The 17304-nt window shown below is 37.7% G+C and overlaps 1 protein-coding gene across 1 annotated transcript; it reads left to right on the top strand.

Moving 5' to 3' along the window:
• Positions 1 to 1377: 1377 nt before the first annotated feature.
• LOC143203163 (uncharacterized) lies at positions 1378 to 10249 on the top strand. The gene is made up of 4 exons (XM_076415299.1): positions 1378 to 1510; positions 1589 to 1685; positions 9905 to 10131; positions 10175 to 10249. The coding sequence occupies exons 1-4, from the start codon at positions 1378 to 1380 to the stop codon at positions 10201 to 10203; spliced, it is 486 nt and encodes a 161-aa protein (XP_076271414.1). The 3' UTR covers positions 10204 to 10249.
• Positions 10250 to 17304: the final 7055 nt, after the last annotated feature.

Genomic DNA, 17304 nt, shown 5'->3' with positions numbered 1-17304 from the left:
CGGCACATATTTCTAACGCCCGGAAATAACAGTTGAATTGAAAAGTTTCCGGGCCCTGAAATAGAGATCGCGCTACTAGTATTAAATCCATATGCTTTTTAGTTAGCCCTAACCCTCAAAAGATGCGTGTATAAATTTGACAGCTGTCGGATCATTAGTTTGTGAATTATAGCATTTTGAGTGAAGCAGCTTTAGTTGTTGTGAAAAAAATGTGTTTTCAAAAATAAAATATTGCATTTTGAAGGGAAAAATACAGTTTAAGGAAAAACTTGGCTTGATACCGACGTGTTTCCGGACCGGAGAAAAATCATTCATCAAGGATTGGTGTGCTAAGTTTAGACGTGATGAAATGAGCACCAAAGACAGTGAACACAGTGGACGCTCAAAAGAGGTTGTTACCGAAGAAAACATAGTTGGACAAACATGGTTGGAGTAGTGTTCTAAGATGATCGAGCGTAATAAACCCGAGTTTTTGAGTCTATATGTGATAATGGATGAAACATGGCTCCATCATTTCACTCCGAAGTCCAATCGATAGTCATCCGAGTGTACTGTACACGGGTAACCCGCTGGCAACTGGCAAGGTTATGGTGTCTGTATTTTGGGATGCGCATGGAATAATTCTCATTGACTACCTTGGAAAAGGAAGGACCATCAACAGCGACTATTACTTAGCGTTATTGGACCGTTTGAAGGACGAAATCACCGAAAAACGGCCGCATTTGAAGAAAAAGAAAGTGCTGCTTCACCAAGACAATGCACCGTGTCACAAGTCATTGAAAACGATGGTAAAAATCCATGAATTGGGCTTCGAATTGCTTCCTCAACCACCGTATTCTCCATATCTAACCCCCGGCGACTATATCCTGTTCTTAAATCTCAAAAGAATGCTCGCTGGGAAGAAATGTTCGTCGAATGAAGAGGTGATCGCCGAAACTGAGGACTGTTTTGAAGCAAAGGACAAATCGTACTACAAAATGGTATCAGTGTATCATCGGTCAGTGTATTACCATTATAGGGAATTATGAGGATATGTTGAATAAAAAGAAGCCAAATAAATCTGTTTTACTATTGTAGGGCGGGGACTTTTCAATTGACCTGTTATCTATTAAAAAATATTATTGGATAGTCCTGATAGTTATGATAGCCAAAAGTACTGATAAATAAGAGTATCGATAAATAAATGTACCAACCGGTAATATATAGTATAAAAATGTTTGGTATTGATAATATCAATAATAGACAATGGTAATTAAAAGTAACGGCAGAATAACCTAAGAAGATTAATAACAAATTTAGTCCATAATAGGCAATAAAATTGATGGACAATCATAATGGACAACAGACAACAATGATAACTCATAGCAATGATAAACTATGATAGGACGTGTGCATACAGTAGAGGGCGAAGGTAGCGCACGACGTACCAGATTATACCGTGATACTAACAATAATAGACGCACTATGAATTTAAGGGATGAAAAGGCTCGAGATCATCTCCGTAAGGCTAGTAGGGCTCTCTAACACAAAGCCAACATTTTAAATAAATAAATAAATGAGTATTGCTATTGTGTACTATTTTCTCCAGCTCCAGCTATGATAAACGTGCGATGCGCACAAGGAAAAAAGGCAAATGTCGCCCGCTTGATATGCCGTCACCAAAGGCCGGCAGAGACGCTTTTTCGGTGACTTTCGGTTTATGTATACTTCAAATTATCAATAGATCACAACTAAACGTCAGTTATTTTGGCCACTTTAATCATCATTTTATATTTTATTAAATGGTTATAATTTATACTTTAGAGTTGCCAGCATAAAACTATTGTCTTTAATTTATATATACGAAGATACGGAGATACGGAGGAATAATAAAATAGGGGAGAATAAAATAAATAAATAGATTAATAAATAAATAAATAGAGTATAATGAATAGAAAAGAACAAATAGAAAATAATAGATGAAAATTTAATAAACAATAAATGGGTTTTAAAAAGATAAAACTGCATGATATAGCACAAAATACTAAAGTGATAAATAAACTGAATATAAAAAAGGTAGTGACTCTCTGCGTCGCATCTTTCACAGATGAAATCTTTGAAGTTCTAACGTTCCTTAGATACGTTAAAATATCTGATCTGGCAAATTCAGTCCCTGAAGAAACATCAGTGATGTTGCCATTCATGATTATTAAATATATTGCTAAGTATTCACAATTACAAAAAGCACCAATCCCGCCTAGTTCACTTTACATTGTCGTTCATAAATTTGTTTAAAAGACATTAACCAGCCAAAATTAAAGGGTCTAAAATATCGAATTACCAGAAGGAATCCCTTAGGGTCACCTAGTACTTATACCCTGGATATTCCGAACAATTCTAAGATTTCCTTGTATGGTTCATGTCTTTGTCTGTATTTTAGGAATATAATATAGAAATCATATAGAACAAATCGGAACTCGGAAGAAGAACTCGGTTTTACATGTATTGTATTTTTTGTCCATTACATATTCCTCTTATGCTCTATACTATTGATGCCCCTACTAAACTCACTTTTGGAGGCAATAGCGAAGAACTAAGCAGAAAACTGCAACACGCATGTAGTAGTATAAATAAATGGACCTATGGAATTCGGTTATGGGTAGTTCTATCAGTACTGTATAAAGTATCAGTACTAGAGAAGAAGAAGAAAATGAGAGAGAAATAATACCTACATAATACAAGTATTTCCGAATAAAGTCCGAAGTAAAGAAATAAATATAATAAATAAAGTATTTATGTACACAGTAACATATGGAACAACACTTGACTATATCATCATGTGCATTTAGTAATCATTAGTATCCCGGACTATTAAATATCATAGTGGAAATCATATATTATATCCATATCCTTTAAATCCATCATATCCGTTAAAATTAAAGTTCTGGTTTTTCGCCAGGATCTCTGACATCAATTACGGCTAAAATCGTTATTATATCATTATTTCGAAAAATATTAGAAGTCTTGCGGTATTAGGTTGTAATAATTAAATAATAATAAAAAATATATTTTCTTGCACCAGTTTTACAAATCTCCTAAAATATATTTTCAGCAGACTGAAAAATATTTTTATATTCGAAAATCCAAACCGAGGGTGTACTATATAAAAGGCAACACCCACTTTCAACCACTACATAAACATATTTTGTATATTTTATCAGGTCGTATTTGCGTTTATTCCGACATCGTCAAAATAAATATGAAATAGGGAGAAGAGCGCGTAAAACCGGGGGCACATAACGTATAGCTACTCAACTTATATTTCGGCAATCCCCACACCTGTAGAATCTTATAGCGTCAGAAAAATATATTTCAATATTCTCCTCGTATATAGACTATTCCGTTTGATGTGTATCAATATTAAGACTAAAAATAGAGTCTATTAATAATTTTTTGTGGTTAACAAGTTAACAGAAAAGTCCCCGGCTTACCATAATAGAGCACATTTTTTGGCAAGATTATTTTTTTTTTTTATACAACATAAATCCCTTCAAGGGTGATTATTATTATTATTGACTGATTATAGCGACCCTCCGACTTTTCGACACCATTTTTGTAGTACGATTTGTCCCTTGCTTCAAAATAGGCCTCAGTTCCAACGATCCCATATTCATTCGACTAAAATTTCTTCACAGCGAGCATTCTTTGCAGATCTGAGAGCAGGAAATAATCTCTGTGGGCCAGATCTGGAAAATACTATAATGGAGGATGAGGAAGCAATTTGAAGCCCAATTCATGGATATTTGCAATCGTTTTCACTGACTTGTGACACGGTGCATTGTCTTGGTAAAGCAGCACTTTCTTTTTCATCAAAAGCGGCCGTGTTTCGGTGATTTCGTCCTTTAAACGGTCCAATAACGCTATGTAATAGTCGCTGTTGATGGTCCTTCCTTTTTCAAGGTAGTCAATGAAAATTATTCCATGCGCATACCAAAATACATGATTATCGATTGAACTTCGGAGTGAAATGATGGAGCCATGTTTCATCCATTGTCACATATCGAGGCAAAAACTCGGGTTTATTACGCTTGATCATTACCAAATACTGTTCCGAATCTCTTCGTTGTTTTTGGTCAAAAGTGAGCTCGCGCGGCATACCACTTTGCACAGAGCTTACTCATACCCAAATATTCGTGAATGATACGATGTACACATTCAGTTGATATCTTTAGAGTGTCTGCTGTTTCATGCGAAATTCATTTTTATCCATTTTTTTCATAATAACAGAAGTTGCTTCACTCAAAATGCTATAATTCACTAAGTAATGATCCGACAGCTGTCAAATTTATACACGCATCTTTTGAGGGTTAGGGCTAACTAAAAAATATATGGACTTAATTCTAGTAGCGCCATCTATCTGTCAGGCCGGGGACTTTTCCAATTGTCCTGTTAAGACAGAGATAATAAAAAGTAACATCATTTTTAAAGAGTCATTTTATTTCAAGAAATAGATTTTGGCTCAGTATCCAAATCAATATATTGTGGCTTAGTCTACTTATCCAAGGTATTTGGGATATTTTTGCTTGCTCAACATATATGTAAAAAAATCAAATGCAGTTTTTTTACATTTTATGATAACTGTCTAGGCCAACAATTAGACATTCATATTAAAATAAATATATTATATGTATTTCTTCATCCTATTTCATTAGATGAATATGTAATTTTCGTAATTTTTCCTTACTGTAATCATGCCTATAGTAACAAAATGCCGAGCAAGCGTGATAAAAGATGTTTGTAACAGATCAAAAGGAATGCATCTAACTCTCTGTGTACTTCCTAGGCAAGATACGAGACGGGGGCTGATAGAACGGGAGTGTCAAAAAAGATTGAAAGTATTGACGGACCATAACATCATATTGAAGCGAGTTGAGGGGGAGAAATGATAAGTGCCGCGTCAGATAGAAGCAACAGGGGAATATCAGCCCGTGTACTATTTTACCGCTATCATGATAACATCATTCTTGTCAAATCTCTTATGGCTTATTGATTTCCTTCTTCGATGGCTCGAGGGTTACGAAATAGGTATCATTATTTATCTTTTCATTTTTTGATATACTCGATTTGATAGTTATCACACATGTTTCATCAGCCGTGTTGCCAGTATTATTGTAGCTTTTTAATTCTAATGTTTTATATGTGCACTATGTAATATATCAGTATGCATTATCCAAATTATAAATAGAAAATTAAATTAGCCTAACTTGAGTTAAAATAAATAGCAACACACACAACACAACACTAGATTATTAATAGATGCTTTTTAATATAAAATTACTAGTCTGTCTAATATCTTGTACAATCTCATATTTGTACCTCTTAAGTCTAAGTAGGCCTTATTATTATCAGATAGATCAATCTATTTGTCTTATGTCTTAAATTGGGAGAGTATGTATAGCCTAACGAACACAACTGTTTAATTTTAAGGCAGACCTGCTGAAGCTTTTCGGTAAACATGATATTTCGAATTTAATCGAGACAGATGCGGAGACATTTCTCTATTATTTAAAATTTTAAATAAATTGTAACTTAAAAAGTCATATTTATTCATAATATCGTTATTGACAACTCAGGTATGCCAAAGGTCAACATAGTAATGTTAAGTTTGTTAGCAAAGTTACATTCGCATCCGTGCATTTATAAATTCGATTTTTCGATGTGCGAAATCCAAAACATCGCTTATAATATTTTCTCTTACATACTGTGCCTAGTAAACTACGTAGGGCTTCTACTAAATTCTAATACTAAATATAAAAAAAGTTGATGAAATCAATAATGTTATTGACAATACTATCATCAGCAAATTTTACCGTTTTTACTTCTTCATCTTTAGGGATATTAGTGGTATTAAGTTGGTACAACATTGATTTAAGGATACAAGGTAATGTGGTACCTTGTGATACATCCACTACAAGTATGTTAACACGTTAATTGAAAAGTCCCCGGCCTGATACAATAGATGTTGCTATTAGAATGAAATCCATATAGATGTTGCTATTAGAATGAAATCCATATGTTTTTAGTTATCCCTAAGCCTCAAAAGTTGTATGTATAAATTTGACAGCTGTTAGATCATTAGTTTGTGAATTATAACAATTTAAGTGAAGCAACTTTTGTTATTGTGGAAAAAATGGATCAAAAGGAATTTGACGTGTTGATAAAATATTGCGTTCTGAAGGGAAAAAATACAATTGAAGCAAAAACTTGGCTTGATGCCGAGTTTTTGGACACTGCCCCAGGAAATCAACCATCAAGGATTGGTATGTTAAATTTAGACGTGGTGAAATGAGCACCGAAGACGGTGAATGCAGTGGACGCCCAAAGCGGTTGTTACCACAAATTGATTTTGAATGACAGTAAATTGAAACTGAAGGAAATAACAGACTCTGCAGATATCACTTTTGACCAAAATCAACGACGAGTTGATGATTCGGGGCAGTGTTTGAAGATGATCAAGCGTAATAAACCCGAGTTTTTGCATCGTTATGTGACAATGGATGAAACATGGCTCCATCATTTCACTCCAAAGTCCGATAGTCATCCGAGTAGACTGCACACGATGAACCAACTCCAGTGTGGGAAAACGCAACAGTCAGCTGGTAGGGTTATGGCGTCTGTATTTTGGGATGTGCATGAAATAATTTCCACTGACTACCTTGAAAAATGAAAGACGATCAACAGCGACTATTATATAGCGTTATTGGATCGTTTGAAGGACGAAATCGCCGAAAAACGGCTGCATTTGAAGAAAAAGGAAGTGTTGCTTCACCAGGACAATGCACCGTGTCAAAAATCCATGAATTCGGATTCGAATTGCTTCCTCATCCACCTTATTATCTAGATCTGGCCCCCAGAGACTACCTCCTATTCTCATATCTCAAAAGAATGTTCGCTGGGAAGAAATTTTCGTCGAATGAATAGGTGATCGATGAAACTCGAAGCCTGTTTTGAAGCAAAGGACAAATCGTACTATCGTACTACAAAAATGGTATCGAAAGGGTCGCTATAATCAGTGTATCACCCTTGAAGGGAATTATGTTGGCAGACCGGGGACTTTTCAATTTACCTGTTAAATATGAATTTAAATCTGATTATTGAAACATAACCTGACGTTTCAGGCTTAAAATTTCCATTCTTTATTTACAATTTATTGAATACAATCCAATAATAACATGTTGATAAACAATTGTACTATGCCGCAGCATATCCGCAAATATCCTTAGCTTAATTTTAGATATATTATTTGATAGATACTTAATTACCTATATGAGAGTTCTCACTTTCTTTTATTAATATGTAAATATCAAGAATAAAATAACAATACGAATAATTTTTATAGATATTTTCCTCCTAATGTGTTAGTAAAATCAGTTAATGCATTTATAATAAAATAATATATAGTTCTACTATATTAATATATTTATTATATTTACTCTATAGATGTTTACAAATAATATATTTGCGTTTATTTGGTTTTTTTAATTTGAATTCTTTATTACATTTTTACTAGATGATGCCGACTAGCCTACAATTTCTTTATACATATTTTAGGACCTATTTTTAAGTATTAACATTGTTGTTTTTTCTATTAAATGCATCTTACTACACTACACTATATAAAATCAAATGGCTTGATGCTTTTGAGTCTATATTTTGTTCTGGTTTTGTCCAAAAGTTCTGATAGTTCGATATTGACATGAAAATGGAATCTCTCCTCATGTTTCTTTGGGCTTCTCTTAATTTCCTGAGCGACCGTCGGTATCCGAATGTCTCTGTGTAGGCAATCCTGCAGTAGTACATCTGACAGTTCCGTGCTAGCTCTCGAAGAGAACGGTCGTGTCCGGTCCGCCGAACCTACCTGCGCTTCCGAGAATTACCCGAAACTTTCCCTAAGACGGTCGACCCGTTATCACGTTTCACCAGTGCCTACGTAAAAAAAAAAAAAAGCGTCTGTAAGCGCCGAAAAGGCGTTTTTACAGACAAGGCAATGGCGTCATGTACGTCAGAGCCGACGTCGCCTCCTGAACATAATCCCAGTGTTTCAAATTCAAATGGACCATCTTCAGAAGACAGCCGAGAAGTGCTTATAACGGAATTGAGAAAACAGAACGAAGACCTGCGAAAGCAGATAGCTGACCTTAAAACGTTCGCAAAAGCCCAAACAGACGCCCTGAACAAACAGACGGAAAAGCTGGAAAAGAGCGAAAAGGCTTCCGAAGAGCTCAAGGAAGAAATAAAAACTCTCACAGCTACGATAACACAATTCATGAAGCATCAAAGAGATGCCATGGAAGTAAAGATTCCCGCTGCCATAGAAATTCAGTCCCAGACACCAGCTAAACCGACACAACACTTAGACCAAACTGAAGACTCAGAAGACGGTTTCACCTTGGTGGGAAAAAGGAAAAGAGGGCCCGTCACTCCACCTCAGGAAAGCCAGCTGCCGAAGGCCGGCAACAAGGGAAAACAGGCTCCCAAATCACAACCCAATCCGGTAGCCAAGCCAGCCACTAAATCTACCCAATCGAAAGCCAAGGCTAACGTACAGCCTTCGATTACAAAATTTGCCACCAGACCAGTGCAAAACAAGCCGACCACCAAGACGGCCCCACAGCCAGTACCGAAACAAGTTACCACAAGACCAACCCAAGACCAGCCTGCGCAGGTAAGTAGCCAGGTCACTAAACAAGTCTTAACCTCCACAGCAAAAACAGTGCCAACCGTTTCGGCGACTGTTTCTCAAAGTCCCCCAAAGGAAAAAATTCCGCCTATAGTGCTCCGTGATAAGAAGAGGTTCATGGAGCTCATTAGAATTACTAAGGCACAATCAATAGACATTATAACCCGAAATAAAAAGGACGGCATTTTCTTATTCGTCGCCACAAGCGACAATTACCGTAAACTTACTACCCTGCTCGAGGAAAGGAATTACCCTTACCATTCCTTCTGTCATCCGGAGGAGAGAGCATTCCGGGTAATAATAAAAAACATCCCAGAATCACTCTGCATTGACGAAGTACGTGAACTTCTCTTTGATCAAGGCTTCCATCCCAAATTTGTGCAAAGATGGAAATTAAAATCCGGGACAGAACTACCAATTGTTCAGGTAGTTGTCCCTCGCGAAGAGCGACAGATCATATATATGACCAAACTCGGCGTCATCACAGTGAAGGTCGAGGTCCAGAGAGGAAACGGCCAACCAGTGCAGTGCTTCAACTGCCAGCTTTTCGGGCACTCCAGCTCATATTGCCGAGCCCCCCCACGGTGCGTCAAATGTGCCGGGCATCACGACACTAGATCCTGTACCAAAATCCCAGAAGCACCTCCAAAGTGCAGCAACTGCGGTGAAACTCATACCGCAAACTTCAGCGGTTGCACCTGCCGTCCTGCTCCAAGAAAACCAAAAATTCCGACCGAAACCAGACCTCCACAAGGTTCTGCATGGAGTAACCAAGGTGGCAGAAAGCTAGCCCAAAAATTAGCCAGCGCTACCCAGCCTGCTCCAACTCAAACTCCTGCTCCAACCAATACACCGGACCTTAACTCCACCATGCAGGCGTTTACTGACCCGCAGGCTTTCCTACAAGTGATCGCCCTGGCTCACCAACTTGCTCGTCTTTTTCCAAATGTCGCCGCCTAAGCGGCAACACTTACCTGTCTCTATAACTTTCAGCAGCCTTTAACTCTTCGAAATGGCTGTTCCGAAATCTCTTATACTGATGACATGGAATGCAAATAGCTTACGCGGAAAGCAAGCGGAATTGGAGGACGTCATAACATTCTATGACGTCGACATCGTGCTCATCCAGGAAACTTTCCTGAAACCTTCGCATCGTCTCTCTTTCGAACACTTTTTTGTCTACAGAAACGATAGAACTCCGGGTCGAGGCGGTGGAACCGCCATTCTCGTCAGAAAAGGAGTCAAACACGAGCTCCTTCCATCGTTATCAGTAAACAACTTCGAAACAACCTCCATTAAAATCGATATCCAAGAACGTCCCTTCGTGATTACATCCCTGTACAGGAAATCTTCTGCATTCAACTATGCCGAATACCGATCACTCGTCGAAGGAAAATTTCCGAAAATAATAGGTGGCGACTTCAACGCCCACCACCCCACCTGGGGGTGTTCCAGAGCGAATCCCGCAGGTAACGCCATCGTAGCTCTAAGTGCAGATCTGGGCTACGGTCTTGCCTTGCCAGATGAACCCACCCATCACCCTAGTACAGTCTCTCAAGGCGCAGCAAGAATCCTTGATTTCTTTATTCTTCAAGACGTAAATCGCGATTCCGAAGTTCGAGTCCTTGACGAACTAGACTCTGATCATCGTCCGATCCTTCTCAAACTCGGAAACTGCGCCACCACTCAAGTCCCACTAACAAGATTCAGGAAAAAAACCGACTGGAAAAACTACCAATCTCTTCTCCTGAAATCCGATCCAATTCCGAAAATTAACACATCAGAACACCTCGAGGAAGCCGTACTCAAGCTAACTCGCGATATTCAGTCTGCTCACGAATCTTCCACAGTCAAAATTTCATCACAACCCCAGCCGTGGAAAAACAATCTTCCCGCTTCTCTTAAACGTGAAATTCGCATCAAAAACGGTTTATGCAGATTAGCTCGATTCACCCTTGATGCTGCAGACAAAAGGGAGGCGAACAGAACATGCAAAAGGGTAAGGGCGGCCGTCTCGACTTGGCGAGCAATGAAATGGAACTCATTTCTCGCGGACCAAAGGCTGGATGGCCCCCCTTCCTTCTGGCGTGTCTCCAAATGCCTCGTGGGGAAGACGCACAATGTCATCCCTCCCCTGAAGTCAGCGGTTACAGGAAATTTTGCAGTCACTGACCAAGAAAAAGTCGAGCTCCTTGCAGAGACCTACGAAGCTCAAATGAAATGCCTCCCACCCGCACAGAACACTAAAACTAAAGACATTGACACTGTCATCAACGAATCCAACTCCGTCAAAAGACCAGTAACCCCCGCCTTTCTTCTCAACCATTTTGTATCTCCAAAGTCTCTACAGACTATGATCGGCAAACTTCAAACCAAAAAATCTCCAGGTTTCGATGGAATATCGATTACCCAGTTAAAAAAGCTCCCGCATAAGCAACTCGCAGAACTGGCAAACATTATTAACTCCATCATGAGACTGCAACACTTCCCGGCGTCTTGGAAACACGCACATATAGCGGTTATACCCAAGAAAGGAGCAAAATCATCTCCATCTGATTACAGGCCTATCAGCCTTCTCAGCGCCATTTCGAAGCTTGCCGAGAGGGCAATACTCTACGCTCTCAACTCTTTCACAAAGGAAAACAACATCATTCCAGATGAACAATTCGGCTTTCGCGCTCACCACTCATCCGTCCATCAAGCTTCCCGTCTGGCTGCACACATCCATCATGCTCTTGACCAACGTAAAAAGCTTGGAGCAGTTCTTCTGGACCTAACCAAAGCCTTCGACAAGGTCTGGCACGACGGATTGTTCGCAAAGTGCGTGCGGTTAGGCCTCCCAGAAGACCTAACCGCTCTCATCAAGTCCTATCTCTCGGACAGATCTTTCCAGGTCAAGATCAGGGCGTCACTTTCCAGTCGTAAACAAATCGATGCTGGCGTACCTCAAGGTTCCCCGCTGGCCCCAGCCTTATTTAATCTCTTTATTTCAGATATGCCGAGAAAAGAGCATATTGACGTCGCCTTTTACGCTGACGACACTGCTTTCTTCACGGCCGCCAGGTTCGAAGTTACAATTCATGAGCGTTTACAGAAGCAGCTCGATCATGCGGTCAAGTGGTTCAAATTCTGGAGGTTGCAAATCAACCCCCTGAAAACCCAGGCCATCATTTTCCACAAGAAGCGTTACGCACTGCGCGTCTCGCAACTTAAGATCGACACCGCAATAATTCCATGGCTGGATAACGTCACGTACCTAGGTCTTCACTTCGACCGGCGGTTCGGTTGGCATTCCCAAATCCAGAAAGCAATCCAAAAAGGTTCGGGGATAGCAAACCTGCTATCTTCTCTGATCTGCCCTTCTAGCAGGCTTCCCATCTCCATCAAATGCTTATTTTACAAGATGTTAATTCGGTCCGTACTCCTCTACGGATCTAATGTCTACTTCAAGTTTGTTACACCCAACCAGGTCAAACGGCTTCAAGTTTTCCAAAATAAGCTCCTCAGGAGAATATTAAACGCTCCATGGTTTGTCAGAAATAATCAAATCCATAGGGAAACTGACACTCCAGAAATCAAGTACTTCATATCTCAATCATTCCACAAACAACAACTCAGCTCAAGTTCTTCTGAAAACGCGCTTGTTCGCGAGCTGGTCGACATGCTGGGAGCTTAGCACCGCGTCACCGCTAACCTCTCCCCCTTTTCCAGGCTGAAACGACCTCATCCGTCGCTACAGTCATAACTTTTGCCCCCATACAACAGTACCCAGTTGTGTGTTAACTCAGGTTCGCGAATCAATAGAATCGCCGGGCTCTCGTGCCCAATAACGGCTGCCCGATCAGCGGGTGCCATATCCCCAAATTTAATGCAGTAGCAGTAGCGATCCACAGGGGTCAACTGTGAGGCGGTTTCGGTTTAGTGTATTGGTAAGCCCAGAGGCAGTCCCACATAACCCGGTCCAACTTGTCACTCCAGGGCAAGTCTCCGCGACCAAGTATGCGTCATGCATTCCACCGCCTGGTTTTTTAGGCCAGAACAAAAAAAAAAAAAAAAGTAGTACATCTGAGTGCTCTTACTATGATTCTTAAAACTTTGTTCAGGAAAACTTATTTGTATTATATTTACGTTACTCTTGTTGAATATCTCCACAATTGATTTCAGTATGTCCATATAGGTTTCAATACTTACTTACTCATAATGTATCATGCACTGACAATTGCGATTTTCTGTCAACTAACCAATACATTTTCCTATATCCCAACTTTTATATTAATGATGGCATACTGTACTCTATTAAATAGTTTTAAAATAAATATAAAATAAAAATTAAATATATATAAAATATACATACATATATAACATATATAAGACTGAAATGTTAAGTTTTGTTTCACCATTAAACATTTTTTAAATATAAATCTCACATAAGTCTGTCATAACGTCAACATTTCTATTCATCAAATATGAAGAAGGTTAAAATTCGCAAGCTATTTTAAATATTCAAATATGTTCCAAGAAATGACAGCTGCTGGGGGTGTGTCGCGTGAAACGTACGGAAAAGGAACAAAACGGGGGTGACAAATTGGGGATGGTCTACACGAACAGAGGGCCAACATGATAATTCCATTTTTAATAAGCAGATTGCTGACTGCCAGTTGTTTAATCGGGTCTCCGGCCCCCCTTAAGGGACAAATTAAAGTGTGAAAAATGTCAAGCGGAATTATATCCGCTCGTCTGGTATTGTGATTATATTTGTTGTGTTGCTACTACATTAATTTTCCTGTCGTTAAACATGAATTTAGTTTTTTTGTTATGTTAAATAATATTTTATCATGTTAAGATATATATATATATATATATATATATATATATATATATATATATATATATATATATATATATATATATAGATAGATAGATAGATAGATAGATAGATAGAGGTATATATACAGATTTTTCTCAATCTTTAAAAAGCCATAAATTATAATTAAAATAATACTGAAGTTATAAACGAAGCCATTATTATTATTATTTGTAATGGCATTAGTCAAAACTTAAGCAATGCAAAAATTGAAATTGTATCAGCATTACAGAAATTTTAAAACTAAGAATCCGATGATGATTTTATTCAAATTAGATAGCTTGTACACTAAAAAATCTAAAAAATAGTTCTCAAAAGAGTCGTTGTTAGAGAAAGATCTAAATGTTTTAAAAGCCGGCTTGGTTGGCGCCATGGTAAAGGTGACAGGACGGCCCTCCTGCTGTTGCGACAGTTGCGGGTTCCAAATCCGCTGTTTGTAATTGTTTAATATTTGTGATTGTCCTTAGACACGAGAGCAAAATTCGGCAAGGAAAATCATCCCAGTCACGCCAGTAACCAAGCTGTATAAGACTCAATATCCTCTGAAATGATCTTCAAGTTGGTCACTCGTTCCAGGGTAGGCTAAATGCCGAAGACTGTGGTTCGGAGCCAAAGTTAAACAGTAGGTCCAGTCCAGATCAGCACTAGTTGGCAAAAAGGAGACTAAAATATTTTTAAGAAATGTTTTAAAATTAAATATATAAAGAAATCTTATACATATTCCATCGCAAAGGAAGTATGGAAAATGAAGCTTTTGATATACCCTTAAAAATTTATAAATCTAATCCATCCTTAACATAAACTAACTCATTCTCATTCAACTTATTTTTATAAGGCAAATGATAAATCGAAAGAATAGAACATATATTACTTGAACGGGACAAGAACAGTGGGAACTAAAAGAATATTGTTTGCCGAAAGTGTATGAACGAATATACTATACAAACAACACAAACTATTTAACAATATTTTCAAAGAATTAGTGTAAAAAACTGTGTAATATTTTAGAATACACTTCGTTGATATTATAACGTTTTAGAATTCAGAGACATTATTTTAAAAGATAATATTACATGGGAAAAAGTCACTATTAAATGAAAAGAACTATAATGAAATTGGTATTAATACATATTAATACCCTATTTTTACTGTACGTGCTATGTAAAGCCTATAATAATCCATACTTATATCAGCCAAATTGTATTGTAGTGCATAATTAAACACATTTAAGCATCTTTCACCATTAAAATTGTATTAGTAGCTAGCTGTAACTAAAAATATCACAATAAAGAAGCTAGGACGTTCTATAAGGTCACGGAACCCAATCTATTGGTCAAATCAAAACGAACTATTGAATTATTTCATTCATTCCTAAAAAGAGCACAAAAATTTCATTTCTGTTTACATACGTCTTGACATTAACGTGGCACTGTACTTTTCTTCGTGGAAAAAGTTTAAATTATCTGGAAATTGATATATTAAATATGTTAGGATAATCTGCTTTATTAAAGTAGTAGTTCTGCACAATTGGTACTTTTAAAATTAGGTCCTATAGACTTTGACGGCAAAAGACATGGAAAATACCTAAAAAATGCATCAACATCAGATATTTGTTGAATATTCAACTTAACAGGTAAATAGAAAAGTCCCCGGTCTGACATGTAGATGGCGCTACTAGAATTAAATCCAAGTCTTTTAGTTGCGTGAATAAATTTGACAGCTGTCGGATCATTAGTTTGTGAATTATAGCATTTTGAATGAAGCAACTAACCAAAAACAACGACGAGTTAATGATTCGGAGCAGTGTTTGGAGATGATCAAGCGTAATAAACCTGAGATTTTGCGTCGATATGTGACGATGGATGAAACATGGCTCCATCGTTTAACTCCGAAGTCCAATCGACAGTCATCCGAGTGGACTGCACACGATAAACCCGCTCCAAAGCGTAGGAAAACACAACAGTCGGCTGGCAAGGTTATGGCATGTGTATTTTGGGATACGCATGGAATTTTCATTGACTACTTTAAAAATGGTAGGACCATCAACAGCAACCATTACATAGCGTTGTAGCGACCTTGAGGCATGTCGAATTTTACATCGTGGAATAACGGTCTACAAAATACCCAGAAATATAATCCCAGATGTTGAACACGGGCGGGGTGCCAACTGGAACCCGACAACGAATAGCTGGCGGCAACATCACATACCCTAAAGCGTTATTGGACTGTTTGAAGGATGAAATCGCCGAAAAAGCGCCCTTTTGAAGAAAAAAAAAGAGCTGCTACTCCAAAACAATTCACCGTGTAACAAGTCAGTGGAAGCGATGGCAAAAATCCATGAATAGGGCTTCGAATTGCTTCCTCATCCACTGTATTCTCCTGATCTGGCCGCCAGTGACTATTTCCTGTCTCAAATAGCAAAAGAATGCTTACTGGGAAGAAATTCTCGTCGAATGAATAAGTGATCACCCAAACTGAGGCCTATTTTGAAGCAATGGAAAAATCTTACTACAAAAATGGTAAGGAAAAATTAGAGGGTCGCTGTAATCACCCTTGGAGAGACTTTTCAATTGACTTGTTATTAGCTGGATTTGGTTCCCTTTGGTTTATAACGCCTCAAAGACTTTGTATGTAATTTGCAGTATGCTTAAAACTTGGTACAAATTGTTTTCGTAGAACGCAATTTCCGCCAAGAAAAATTATTACAGTCGTTGGTGGTATTATGCAGGCCTTAAACAGCTTTATATGAAAGTATTAAAGCTGATTTTTTTAATTTGATTGAGAAGGAAGTGGGACATAATTAACAATCCATTATATACATTTTTTGTAACAAATTAAATGTTAAAATGTTAGCTGGTACTAGTTGGCAAATTTATTAATTTGTAATGTCTATGTGTCAGCTTAGATTATTTAGAAGAATCATTAGGTTCCTTCATGTACTCTGACAATTTGTTAGCAGATTTATACAAGACAGAATCTGACAACAAAAGGATAAATATTGAAAATGTTATTTTAAGTATTCCATGATTAGTATTTAAGTAACTTAATGATACTAAATCGAAAACTGTTCTTGCAAAATATATTCAAGCACTGTTCCAGTAACTATTCTATTTCTCCGGTAATATCGTATCTTCGCCACATGGAGATAGTTTATAAGTTAGTTATAGAGTTATCTAAAAAACAACCATCATTTTAAGAACTACAGAGACATAAAAAAACTGAAAAACTTCTGAAACATACATAACATAATATATTGTTTATAGAAATATATTGATACAGTTGCAAGGATAAGGCCTAACTATCGGGCATTGTCTGCCAATAATAGAACTACCGTTTATCGACAGGCACCATTGTATGCAATTGATTATTCGATTAGGTGATTCAAATTGATGGAGCCGCCTGCGGCAATATGCTCGGCTTCAATCCAAATTATGTTATCATTTATACGGTCTTGCACATCGAGCGAATTTCTCCGTTTGTCGTTGACATTTCTAATTGCTAGGCCCGGGTTGTACGAAGGTGGTCACGTCTCATCTAACATCTACACTGTAAAGACACTTTACTAAACTGACAATCAATATATAGTTACCATTTATTATTCGGGTTGAAAATGTATTTGTTATTTATAAATAATGCCATAACTTAGTGATATATAATAGTTTAGAGTGCTAAATTGTTATAAAACGGTTTACAATATGTGATATAAAAATATTCAGAATAC

The sequence above is a fragment of the Rhynchophorus ferrugineus genome, unplaced genomic scaffold (genome assembly GCF_030347505.1).
Source record: "Rhynchophorus ferrugineus isolate W39M unplaced genomic scaffold, kcgeb_rfMv2 rfM9, whole genome shotgun sequence".
NCBI lineage: Eukaryota > Metazoa > Arthropoda > Insecta > Coleoptera > Curculionidae > Rhynchophorus > Rhynchophorus ferrugineus.
This window is presented reverse-complemented; position numbering and strand designations above follow the sequence as displayed.

Coding starts and splice junctions, on each gene's coding strand:
- LOC143203163 (XM_076415299.1), top strand. CDS start 1,378: ATGATAGGACGTGTGCATACAGTAGAGGGCGAAGGTAGCGCACGACGT. Junction 1,511..1,588: donor AGATCATCTCCGTAAGGCTA/GTAGGGCTCTCT, acceptor TATTTTCTCCAG/CTCCAGCTATGATAAACGTG. Junction 10,132..10,174: donor AAAATTTCCGAAAATAATAG/GTGGCGACTTCA, acceptor GGGGTGTTCCAG/AGCGAATCCCGCAGGTAACG.